The sequence below is a fragment of the Amphiura filiformis genome, chromosome 12 (assembly GCF_039555335.1).
Source record: "Amphiura filiformis chromosome 12, Afil_fr2py, whole genome shotgun sequence".
NCBI classification, from domain to species: domain Eukaryota; kingdom Metazoa; phylum Echinodermata; class Ophiuroidea; order Amphilepidida; family Amphiuridae; genus Amphiura; species Amphiura filiformis.
In genome coordinates this window covers 36,429,824-36,443,424 of record NC_092639.1, presented here as the reverse complement: position 1 = coordinate 36,443,424, position 13,601 = coordinate 36,429,824, and the positions used below count along the sequence as shown (strand labels likewise).

Sequence of the window (13,601 nt, the reverse complement as noted above, 5' to 3'; positions counted from 1 at the left end):
GTAATTAAGGGATTTGTATTCAATTTATCTTATACCAAATCATTGATACTATTCTTTTTTCTGCAATCCAGATATACAAAGAAGAATTGGGAGATTTCCGAGGCACAGCATTGCCACGCCAGTTCAATCAGACATTCAGTGAAGCACCTGAATCACATATAATCCGTGACAAACTAGGCAACCTAAACAGTCGATACGAGAAACTGAAAGATCGCTGTCTGAGTCACCGGGACAAACTCGGAGCAATATCCGAGAAGCAGGAGAAGTACTCAGATACAGTAGATCCTATGTTGCCATGGATTGAGGAGACACAGATGAGATTGAGTCAGATGTTGAGAGAGCCTGTGGCTGCTGAACCAGCTGCAGTACAGAACCAGATTGATCAACTCAAGGTGAGTTACGGGTGCAATGATTTTAGTGTTTTTGATGAAAATTTGGAATAATAATGCACAATATGCAGGTTAATTTGTTGTAACTAGGGATAACCAGGTCCTGATTGTGATATGAACCACTGATCCCACCATAAATTGAGGTGGCTATAATAGTGGTATCTTTGGTAAATGGGTCTGATCATGCATATTTTGATACAGTGTTTGCCAGTATACTCTTATTCAGAAAAATAATCATGCCTAATATACAATAATATAGCTAATTTTATTTCACATTTTTCCCAATTGAAGATTGATATGAAGCATACAATAGTTAGCAAAAAATTCATTAAAAAGAAAGATATTTTTGAAAAAATGGTTAAATTGTAACACTATTTTATGATAAACATTGTAATTTACTTTATGAAATGCATGCACACTATTAAGCCAATGTTATATTTGTGTCTCCTTGTATATATAGGCTCTAGCTGATGACATAGCCCTTCATGGCAAAGAAGTAGACCGTATCCGGGACACTGGACGTGATCTGTGTGATGTACATGATGATGTCAAGAAAGATGTCAACAGAGAGATCCGTAAGTAGTGCATGCTATACATTTTATATTAGATTTGGATTATACTAAGTGATAAGCTTACTCATATAAGTCTGCATTAGTGTTTGAAACAAAATCATGACCAGTGACAAAGTGATAAGCTAAATCTTATAAGTCTGCATTCGTTTTTGAAACCAAATCATGACCAGGGACAAAAAACAAACAAGCATATTTTGTATGTTGTCAATGCAGGTGATGTTGTGGACAGATACAGTGAGTTGGAAGGCATGCTGGCAGAACGTAGCAATGTGTTACAGACTGCATTGACCGAGTCACACGGTATCCAAGATGGCATTGATGGACTCCTGAAATGGATGGATGATGTTGAAGAAACAGTGAGTGATCTTAACAGCAAGCCTCTGACATTGAGGAAAGAACCACTGGCCGATAATCTGCAACAGTACAAGGTGAGAATCTGGTGGGATGGGTGATAGTTTGGTAAGGTGAGGAAGTTTGAATGGCAATGTAGGTGATGAGTGTTAATGTGTAGGGTTGGTGATAGTTTGTTAAGATGAGGGAGTTTGAATGGGAATGTAGTTGTGGCAGAGGTGTGAGAGTTCAGATTAAAATCTGAATTCAGACTTGTTGATCTTGATTTTTATCTCTTTTTCTGTACTTCCTTTGTACAAAAGTATAGGAGCTTTACAAATTTCAGACTTTTTCAGACTTTTTTATCTGTGGTCACTCATACCCCTGGTGTGGGAGATGAGTGTTAATGTGTAGGATTGTGGGCAAAGGACTATGGCTTTGTAAATTGTTAGTGAATATACAAACCATTCAATAATGATCTGCAGCAATTCCAGTGAATAGATTCATATTATAAATCAAATTTCAACCAAATATCCTGAACATTTATATCTCTGTAAACTGTTTTGTATGTGTAAATCAGAGTTTCTGCATTGATACCATTGACTAGTGGAAGCTGAATACACTAGTAGATAGCATAATTGTTAAATACTAATTTCTTTCAATTGTGAAAATTCAGTCATCATTCATTTGTCTTTCATCCACTCAGAAATTACAAACTGACATTGATAGCCACAAACCCAGCATAGATAACATCAACAAAGCTGCAGCCAAACTTCTCCAGACCAGCGAACCATCTATGGCCCGTGCCATCCAAGGCAAATTGAACAGTCTCAACTCACGATTTGAGCAACTCAAGGAACCCGTCAATGAGAGCTGTGACGTCTTGCAGCAGCTTAGCGATCATTTGGGACGTCTCCAGGAAGAGGTTGATGGGCTAGAGGACTGGCTTATCCCAACCTTGGAGACATTGGAATCTCCTGATATTAGTAGAATGGAGCTGAGTGAAGTTGGAGCAATATTGCAGGTAAAATAATGTTGTAAACATGACTAATGGATGTCAATATTAAAGTGATAATTAATCATGAAACAATAAAAGATAAGAACAATGCAAAAATTAATAAAGAATACTTAAAAAAAAATTAAATACAATCAACAATGTATGATCATTGATCATTGATGCTGAAGTTCCTTCATTTAACAAGATATTCTATATTCCTAATCATGAATGTGGTATTTATAAGAAAAAATCGCAGGTGCAGAAAAGCTAGCTAGCACCATGACATACTGTGCATTACACAAATAATACATAAATTTACACAATGAGTATGCACATGAATTAAATGCAATGTAAAGCAAAGATATAAAAAGATATTGTTTGTTCTTTGTGTTTGTAAATGATTTTTTTAAATACATTTCTTTACTTTTTTGTTTCTACATAGGACACTGGTAACCAGATGGACAAACATAGATCCAAGTACAATGATATCCATCGTCTTGCTGAAGACCTGCTCAAGGACAGACGTGTCAGTGACCCTGCTGCTGTCAACATGATCTTGAGGAATGTAGATGACAACTGGCAAGGATTGGATGATCTCTTGGAATTCAGGTAAATTGTGAATAATTTGAATGAAAGATATTTAAACATTAATAAGATAATGAGCCAGAAAATCCGGTAAGAGAAAGTGGAGAACCATCGTATCTAGTCACTGGTTATTATTGGACATACAGACATCTAAAATAACAGCACTTTGAAGCTGTAACACATAATACAAATTTATATCAGACCATGTATTCACATTTTTAAATCGGGAATGGGGTGAGCCTTTTGAACAGTAGACCATAGATTAGCATCTTTGGTTTCAAAACATTTTTATCTTCCCCCAAACCAAGATCTTACCATAAATATGTCAAACAAGGATGTAATCACTCTTATTTTATGGGTAGTGGAGTTTTAAATTCAGTTGTGCTTAATGAAATTTAAATTATTTTCTTGTTTATGTTACAAATGCTCCCTTTGCAGACGACGTCAATATGATGATCGCAACAATGCTCGCTTGGCCTACAATGACAAACTGAAGGAAGTTAGCGCTTGGCTTGTTGGCATGGAGAGAGATTTCAGCCGTGTCAGACCTGTTGCTAAGGACCTTAGCACAATCAAAGATCAGTATGAAGAACTGAAGGTGAGGCTTGTATAATATTCTCATATTCCATGACACAGTTAGAATTATATATCAATGTATGAGAGAGTATGGACTTGACATAGATGTACGACATTGAGGTTCAATTTATTGAGAAGCTAGTATTGTTTGACAAAAATATTTTTATACCTTATTAAAACTTATTAAAACTCTAACACTTTTCCATTCCATATAAATTGAAATTTCAGATCTTCAAGAAATTTTATTTTTAATTTTGAAATCATTGCAATTTTTGTTTATCCTAACAGCCAATGAGAAACAAGGTCAATGAGTATCGACCCAACATCATCAAGGTCAATGACTTTGGAACCAAGCTAGACACACTGATGCGAGATGTACAGACAGCGCCCTCTAGGCCACATCAGTGAGATCCTCACAGATCATTATGACATCAACACCAAAACCAGGTGGACCCAGGAAGTCTGCTCTGCAAACCGTTTGATGAGACACAAAATATGAGTGGACTCTTTGAAGGTAACATATAGCTTGTCTTCTGTTTCTTGGAGCTTACATATTTACCTGTTCAGCTTCAGGTACATCTTTATACTATTAGTTCCATACATTACATGTTCCATATTCTTTTCAAGAAGTTTAACTTTATCCTTGAATCTTTTTCCACAGAGGAGACAGAAATCCAAAGACAATTAGCTGATATCAATCGCCGCTATGATGCCCTTGATGCCAAGATCGATGAGCGTGATGATGAACTCGATGTTGCCTTGACATTGACCGAGCGAGCTAAACCTGTTGATGACCTCCTGGAGACTGTGACAATGATGGAACAGGCACTTGTCAATTCAGCGCCCCCACCGAGTCGGTATGGTGCTCCAGATGATTTGGATGCGCTAGAAGAAGCTTTGGAACAGATTAAGGTAAAATGTGATTTCAAAGTATTGTTGAATTTTTTTGTTGCTGCAAAAATACTTTGATACATCATGGAATATTACAGAGGAGATATTTGGTGAATTGCTTTTTCCTTAAAAAAATGTGTTCTAAGTGAGTATAATATTCAAATTATGCAATAATAAAGATGAATTAAAAAATAGCACCTGGTTTCAGCACAGAATAATGGCAGTGGATGTCATTGAATCAAATTGAAAGCATCATGAGATTATTAATTACCAGCATTTGTGATCCGAAGGTCCCAGGTTCAAATCCTGGATGGTCAGTGAAATTTTTTCACTGGCTGTCATTTATGTATGTGGAGACTTGTTTTAAAAAGCTTTCTCAAATCAGAAGTTGCTTGATTTGATATTATAACATAAAAATACCTTTAAATTTATATTTATATTAAAAAAATTTCTTGCAGGTTGTAGAGAATGAAATCCAGCGTAGTGAAGCCCCAGTAGCTCACGCAGCTCTTAGTGCGGACCAACTCATCCAAGAGAAAGGCAAGAAACTACGCCCAGACCAACAGCAAGATCTGCAGACCAAGAATACTGATCTCAAGGACAAATTTAAGAACTTGGCATCTAATGTACAATCTCAGAAGAAGGACCTACAGGATGCGGTTGTTGCCCTTAGGGCAGACAAAGATCAAAAGGTATGTTAAGATTTATCATAAAGTTGTTGTTTTTTCCCAGTTCAGGTTAGTAGACGCATATCTAAATATGGTGCATTTTTTATTGATACCATCACAAAATTTGTAAATTATTTTGTTCATGATACTTATTAAATAGGTATTATATTATTATTATTATTATTAATAGGATACTGTATAAGAAAACTTTTGGAGGTCAAAGGTTGACTTCTGGTGTTTACAGTGTCACCCTTGCCATTAACATTTTCACAGCTCTGAAATAACACTGACATACAAAAGCAAAAGAATCTGGTAAAGGTGAAAGGCAATGTGAAGTAAATTTTAAACTAAATGAAAAACCGAAATGTTCTGAGTGCTTGGAAAACAAAAAACAAACCGAGTCTTAAGGTATAAGGCATTCTATGGCACTCACTCCTGCACATGATTGTAGGAGCACAGACTTGATTTGATAAAAGCTGACCATCATCTTCCAAAGAAGTTAAACTTAGAAATTCTGAAGTAAACTTTTGATTTAGTATCTTTATTATATTTTTTTGTTTCTTTCTTTTCTTATCAGAGTGCTTTGGGTGAGCGTTTGGCTGAGACTAATGCATCCTTGCAAGAGCTTATGGATTGGGTTGCACAGACTGAACAGAAACTTGGTACATCACAACCAATGAATGAACAACTGAGACCACTGACTGTACAAACTGAAAGACACAAGGTATGTCAATTATCTTTATAATTGTACAACATAGTAATAGTATAAAACACATAGGTCAACTCACTAAACACACACGGTACCTCCAGCCAAACCACCATAGGAGGTTAAGGGATCTGGAATGAGCGTTTTGAGCGTTTCGACAGTATTTTTTGTGGGACATGAGAGCACATCAGACATATTGAATTGCATTCTGAATACGAAGAATGTCTTTCTGATATCAAATAATTTTCAATTTTTGAAATTCACGATATAATTTTATGACAAATTATCAAACTTTGATATTTTTCACATTTTTGATATATAATAGTCCTCGAAGTAAATTTTATAAATCTAATGATATATTCTTAAAGTGTATGTAGCACCTAATTTTTTTTGGTGTTTTGGGGGAAAAATCCATAACTTCAATACAAAAGGTCAAAATTTTCAATTGATCGTCGGCTTTTCATCCCACCTACATACACTTTAAGTACATATTATCAGATTTACAAAGTTTACTTCGAGTACTGTTAAATATCAAAAATATCAATTTCTTCTGCCAATAGGCTCTGAGAGAAGATGTGTTAGCCCATGAAGAACCAGTCACACAAACTCTGAACGACATCCTCATCTTGCTTCGTGAATTTGGTGGCAAAATGAAACCAGAAGATGAATCTACTCTACGCAAAGGACAAGATGACCTCAAGAAACGCTTTGATGCCATCAACATGCAAGCCCTCATCAGACAGAACAAACTTAACGACGCTCTCGAAGAAATGGAGAAATATCGTGAAGAGTTTGAAGAGTTCGAGGAGTGGCTACGTGAGACGGAACAGAAGCAAGATGAACTTGTCCGCACTCCAGGCCGTGATCTGGATTCAATGAAGGAACAGATGGAGGTTGAGAAGGAGATCATGGAGGAGATTAGTGACCACAAAGGAGACTTGAAATTCATCAAGAGATCTGGACACAAATTCTTGGACAATGCCAAGGTAACTGAAGGGCTAAAATAATCTGTCTTTTGTCAATCAGCCTGTCTTTCATGAGTACTCAGTTTAGTTTGTTTTTGTATAAAAACCTTTACAGCTGAACTTCATACATGCAAAATCTAACTAGAAACTGTGCCCTGTGCTCTGAGCATATTGAAACATTTATAGAGTATGCAGATTGTCATAAGAACTCAGCATTTATAAAATGCTAATGTCTCATTGTCTATTGAGGCAGAATGTTAGCCGTGTAGGGGCGTAGCCAGCTTTCTAGGTCGGGGGAAGGGGGGTTGGCAAAATAAAGATTTCAAGAGTAAAGACAAAAAAAATGTCTGGTATGGTTGCATCATTATTATCCCAGATTTGCAGATGTTGCGTTCAAGGAGTTGGTATTTGACACTATTTAAGCCCATGATCAGGATGAAATTTGGTGGGAAACAGGCACCTTTCCCCTTTTCTTTTCCTTCCCAATTTTCTCTTCATTTTTGTTGGGTGGGCACTTTTTTCTCTCATATTTTGTCAGGGGGCACTAGTGCCCCACTGGCTATGCTACTGTGTTAGTGATATACAGACATTATATTAATGTATGTCAGATATCAAGATTGCATCAAATGGATATGTTAGAGCCAATTTGCTTGCAAATATGCTGATTATCCAAAAATATTGTACAAATTCCTCCTTTTAATTTGAAATATCCTCTTTTATTTTTTGTAGGCATACAGAGAATCTCTCAACTCCTTCCGAACAGCAACCTTGCCATCAAAATTCAATCGTAAATTTGCCGAGGCTCCGGAGTCCAACATCATCAGAGATGAACTTGCAGATGTCTATGACCGCTACACCAAGCTGCGTACCCTAAGCCGTGAGCATTACAAGAAACAGAAAGACTTGGCTGATAAACACCAGAAATACGCCACATCATGTGATGATGTGTTGCCATGGATTGATGTTGCCTATGAGAAGCTGATGCAAGAATTGAAGGAACCTGTCGCTCCTGATCCAGAGAATGTTAGAGCTCAAATGGATAGAGTCAAGGTAGGAACTAACTTGCTGACAGTCAAATAAGGAATTGCTGAGTCTAGAACATTTTTATCTAGTCAAGGCATGTCGGAGTAGTTAGCTGTTGTGAATTGGTTGATTTGTGGTATCCTGTGAATAGTAATGACCTCTGCGCCAAAAAGTTGTAATGGTTATTATGAAGCGGGCTTGACGAAGAATTCAAACACAATGAAGACAAACGCATGTTTGCAAAGGTAGACCGTCTTAAATATGATTCAAGCACATTCAACTTCTCAAACCAAAGTAATATACAACATACCTTTACTACTTTAATTTCTTTTCCCCCATTAGGCTCTTCATGATGATATTGTTCTGCACACCAAAGATGTTGAGAAGCTTAAGGATGGAGGCAAAGAATTGGCTAACACACAAGATCAAATCAAGGATGATGTCTTAGACACTGTTGGTAAGTATCATAATATTTCATTTGACCACTTTATAATATAATAATGTTTACAAATCGGGTTACAAATCATAATGCTGATATTAGAAAGAAGCTTGTATGTGTTCCGGTGTTGACTACCAGGGGTACTTGCTTTTTCAAGAGTATTCAGGAACTGATTTGCTTGGAATGAAAGGGAACTGATTTTAAATTTTAAAAGAGCTTGGCCCTAATAAGGCGTTGAGAAGTATCCTACTTGAACTTGAACTAATTTGAATAGAAAGATGATTTAAAACTAAACCAGAACACATAATTATAACAGTGGTGTTGCAGGAACTGATTAAAGGCAGCAAATGAACACTGTTTGTAATATATATTCTTGAAAATCTTAACCAATTTATCTTTTATTGCATCCCCTGTGTTTTCTTATCTACAGGTGATGTTTCAGAGAAGTACAGCTTCATGGAGGCCCAACTAGCCGACAGAAGCAACCAGCTACAAAGCGCCCTCACACAGTCGCACAGCGTACAAGAAGGAATCAGTGACTTGCTAAGATGGCTTGACCAAGCTGAGAGGAAGACCAATATTGTGATCAATACACCTATCAGGGTCAAGAAAGAGGCACTCATGGAAATGCTGCAAGAGCAAAAGGTAGGGGATAAATCAGCTCATTGGAGCCAGGATGTTACCAAAATAAATGGAAAAGATTTGAGCATTTAGTGCATCTCCAAAAAGTTTCAATATGTTACTTGACTTTACTTCACACAATATTACACTGAACTTGAACAAGTGGTTTGGATGCACTTTTGATCTAACTGAACATGTTCATTTACCTAGATGTACTATTTAAATGAACTAAAATATATGAAATTGATTGGCGTATGGTGTAGCATTTTGCAAAGATTTTTAGGCCTGTAAATTAAATTTACCCTCTTGAAAATAATGTCATTGGTGGTAATTGTATTGAGGAAGGAATGTACAGTTTTCTGCCAAGTGTTTTCTGTTTTTCCATTAATGTCAGATTGAACCACTCCATGTGACACTTTTATTAGGTTGATGCAATTTTTGTCTTTACATTTCCTAACCATTCCAAAAGTCCCCTAACACCTATTTGCAAAAACCTTTCATACTGCCCAATTTGGCACAGTTTACAGCATAAACATGAAGTCAGGTTCTGATTGGCTAATTGAATCACGTCATCATCACCTCATTCGCTGATCAATCTGCTTAGCATCACATGATGCAGGTGTGACCTTGTTCTTTGGTCTTTGCAAAATATTGTAGCTAATAACATAGACATAGGTAACTCATGGTATGATGTTTTCTTTATTTCAGTATGTCCAAACAGACATTGACAGCCACAAACCAGCTGTGGATGCTGTCAACGAAACTGCTGAAAAACTTGTCAGGACCAGCGATCCCGAGAAGGCCCAAGGTGTGCAGGCTGAGCTTGACTCCCTCAACACACGCTTCAACAAGATCAATAACAGCATCCATAACCATGGAGATTACCTGACCAAGATGCTTGGAAGACTGACGCAGCTGCAGACAGAAGTGGATAACTTTGAGGATTGGTTGCTGCCTATGATAGAGAAGCTGGAATCAAGGGATCTCAATCGTATGGAGCTTCTGGAATTGGGAACCAAACTCATGGTAAGTTTTGCAACTTCTAATTAAAGGGTTGAGTTGGGGTTTTTTCTTGATGGGGAGGGGAAGGAAGAAAAATGAGATCAAAACAAATTGTGACCTACTGGAAAGAAAATGATTTTTGAAAAAGGGGCATGGGTTGTGAAAATTCATGCTTCAACAGAATATGAGTGAGAGGATATTCTATGATAACGTTAGAAAGACTATTAGACCTTCTTGTATTATTCATCAATTTTGTATCTTACATGTGTGTATTTTTACACCTTTGAAGCAAACTATTACTTAACTGTTTTCTTCACAGGAATACCAACGTGAGGTGGATGATCATCGCTACACTTATCAGGACATCAAGAGACTCGGTAGTGAGATCACCAGGGATCCCAAGACAGCTGACTCTGCCAGAGTATCAGACACCATGTCAAATCTCACCAAGAACTGGGAGCACATTGAGATGGTCCTTCAGAAGAGGTATGTAACACGGGGTTTCAAGACAAATGTTGCATGCTTTGTATCAATATTTGCATAATATTGAATAGATTATCTGCATATGTTTTGCTTGATTGCACTTGGTTGCTTGCTTGTATGATTGTAGAAGATGGCCAGCTGACTAGCACAAAGAGATCAGGCTTAGTGCACATAGCACTGCACCTGCAGAAGTCATAATTAGCACTACAAGCCTGTATTAATTGATGTTCAGTATTTTGCTTTGGTTTGGGTTACTTTATTAGTTGTGTAGAGTTATTAGAGTTATAGTGATATGTAGTAATGCATTTGTTCAGTTATTGTAAATAACATAAATTATCTAAACTAATGAAATAACAGGAAAAGACATTTGTGTAAAAGAAATGTCTCATGTATGGTGCTACTAAATGATGCAACAGATCTAACTGCTCTAGTAATGTCAATGTTGAAATAAAACTGGTCATATTTCAAAATACAATTGGACGTAGTATAATGATGGTGCTTAATAGTTGTGCACATCGTAGCATTTTTGTTTGTTCATGTTAGCACACTTCCAAATTGACTGCACCATCAAAGAGAAAAAAACTTGCTTGTAGGAAGCACAAATATTTTGTTGTTAAACTATGCAATTAGATGTTTTCTTTTCAGCAAAAGTATTGTAAATTATCTGCCATTTGTAGTTTTCCATCTTTGGCAATATCTATGAAATGTATGCATGCTAGTATAGACCTAATATCAATTCCCAGTCAGACCTATCAGAATTCATCATTCTTGAGAGATGAAACTTTTGTAATGTTCAATTAAACATGTTCTTTATTATGATTTGTTTTTCTTGGAACAGATTTTTTTAAACAAGTGTAAGACATTATGCTGGAATGTTACTGACAGTCATAATATACAAAATAAATTTAATTACCTTTTTTTTTTAACCTGATTTTTTGTCATATTTGTAATTTTTACACATGTCCCAAAGTGACCTAATTGGAATCAGCCAAATTAGTTGTGCTTGTAGGAAAATACATCAGTTTTGAACTATTATCTGAATTCAGATGATAAATCTCCCATAGAGCTCATGAAATGGCCAAGCTAGTCAGTAAAGAAAATAAAATTCAAATTTGATGGAGATCATTAATCATAAGTATAAGTTTTTTCTGAGCATAAAGAAAAATGCTCATAATTGCAGGCTGACTGGGAATTTCTGCCCATTATGTAGTCCAGGATGATTATTACAACTTATTAGTTACCAAATGCTAGATGTTGATAGTATTTTCCTTCATATTTTGTATTGTCCTTTTCTTCTGGTGATGGTATTTCTCTATCTATCTATCTATCCCATATGCATGTACCTATCCACCCACCTATTCTACCCCTACTATATGTGACTGTGTAGTCCGACCAAGTCAGTCGCGTTCATAGATCTTGGCACAGTAGATGGAATGCTGAAGGAATTACAAAGGACATGGACATACTTGGAATCTGTACTTGAAGTGTGGTAGGTTACATGGTCTATTCACAGCTGTTTTTAGCATGGTGGCGCTTTCTATGTGGGATACGCATTTCTGACGCAAGTCGGATCTAAATTTAGTATCCTGAAAATATGTAACAATTTTCTACAGGCTTACTACTTTGAGGAGCTTTTAGGGTACCAGGAGCTCAAAAAGTTAAAAAGTAAAATGTTCGGCTAAAATTTTAATTCACACAGTAGCTTCCTATTGGATAGATTTTCCTGATCTTTCCCTTTTTCCTTTCTCAATCATGGCCATATTCCAAACACATTGTAACCATGGTAGCTGGTGTTTTGTAGATATAGGTCTATCAGAGAAATGTGTGCACCACTTACTTACAAAACCAGCACCATTTCATGAAGCACCAAATAATGATTGGCTGATTGGTGGTGGGAATTCTGTGCCAACAAGAACCCTTTTTTGAGGCCTTTTTTTTGTGTGAATTTTGGTTTTGTCATTTGATTATCTATTCTACAGACACTATTAGGCTCAGATTCAGTTTGGCACAAGAGTTGAAATGCGATTAATTATTTGACCAAATATTAACCATATCCCCAGCAAATTGCACAAAATCACCACACCCTGGGTACCTCCACTGGAACCAGGTCCTGGAAAAGGGATGGCCTTTTAAACATACTGTTCACCCCCAACCAAACCACTCTTGTAGGTAAAATCAAGAATTTTAAAAGATTTTGACAAAAAATTGTATAAATAAGTCCATAATTAGATAATATCACATTCTTTTGCGGGATTGTTAGCACCAAGGCAAATCGTGCCTTTTCTTTGTCAAAATGAAATCCAATAAGAATCACTTGGTTTTGATGTAACTTTGACATACACACCACATAGTTCATTTGCATCTCCTTTACTATCCCAAATGTCTCTTCCTATGGCTTCTTCCCAAGTGTGCTCAAAAAACTTTGTCATTGCTACTGTGTGAGTTGAATGTAATATTGGTAGGCCACATGTAAAAGAGCTGTGAGAAACCATTTTGTGTGTGCGGTGGTTTTGCTACACATAGTATATCTTCAACATGGATCATCCTATATGCTTCATACTGGGTAACAAGGCATACTGAATTTGAAATAACATGCTACTGGAAGTCACTTGTCATTTATGAGACCATCTTCTCACAGCTTATTGTGCTGACTTATCCATTTTCATATATAGCTAACATTTCATTTCACAGTGTGGATTAAACTGTATTATAATGTATTTTCAAAGAAGTAACAAAGAAAGATACCTATCACAACACTGGTTTATATATTGTACATTATGACATAAAAACCTTAAACTCATCAAGATGATCATTTGAAGAAATATGTGCCACACATTTACATATGTGACACAATCTGCTCCATGGGGTCCATAGGAGGCATTTTTGAAAATTGAGTTACTATAATTTATACCTTATACAAACATTAGGCTATCATATACTGAAAAAACGTAAGGTCTAGCTTACTTGGTTTTAAAGTTATGAATTATTATGATGTGTACTTTCTTATGTATTTGATTGTTTTTGGCCTCCATGTTTTTGCCTTTATCTTAGTTTCAAATCTTGCAGCCTTTGGCCCACATGGACCAGATCATGTCACCTATTATAGCTTCAAAATCAAAAACATTTTTTTTTTACTATGAGTGATGTTTTTTGTCTGTGTGACTTTTTCAGTATGTAACTCTAGATTAGTTTGTAAAGAGTTTTGTTTCCAATCACCCACATGAACAAGTTAAATTTCTCTGGGTTCATACAAAAGAACAGTAGCAAAGACCTTAGGGAATGTCAAACAGATTCTATTGTTTAATAGACTGCACATTCCATGTTACTGATATTTTCTGATTGTTGTCTTTTTAT

At 36.3% G+C, this 13,601-nt stretch overlaps 1 protein-coding gene across 1 annotated transcript in view; it reads left to right on the top strand.

The window, feature by feature from the left end:
• LOC140166139 (uncharacterized) overlaps positions 1 to 13,601 on the top strand; it is a 223,096-nt gene that overhangs the window by 92,439 nt on the left and 117,056 nt on the right. The window contains 18 exon segments of the mRNA XM_072189524.1: positions 72 to 392; positions 850 to 964; positions 1,175 to 1,389; positions 1,998 to 2,315; positions 2,731 to 2,897; positions 3,312 to 3,471; positions 3,738 to 3,854; positions 3,857 to 3,918; positions 3,920 to 3,963; positions 4,111 to 4,361; positions 4,799 to 5,032; positions 5,586 to 5,732; positions 6,275 to 6,700; positions 7,409 to 7,729; positions 8,045 to 8,159; positions 8,572 to 8,786; positions 9,471 to 9,788; positions 10,084 to 10,250. Of these exon segments, the coding sequence (XP_072045625.1) occupies positions 72 to 392; positions 850 to 964; positions 1,175 to 1,389; positions 1,998 to 2,315; positions 2,731 to 2,897; positions 3,312 to 3,471; positions 3,738 to 3,854; positions 3,857 to 3,918; positions 3,920 to 3,963; positions 4,111 to 4,361; positions 4,799 to 5,032; positions 5,586 to 5,732; positions 6,275 to 6,700; positions 7,409 to 7,729; positions 8,045 to 8,159; positions 8,572 to 8,786; positions 9,471 to 9,788; positions 10,084 to 10,250 (3,713 nt within the window).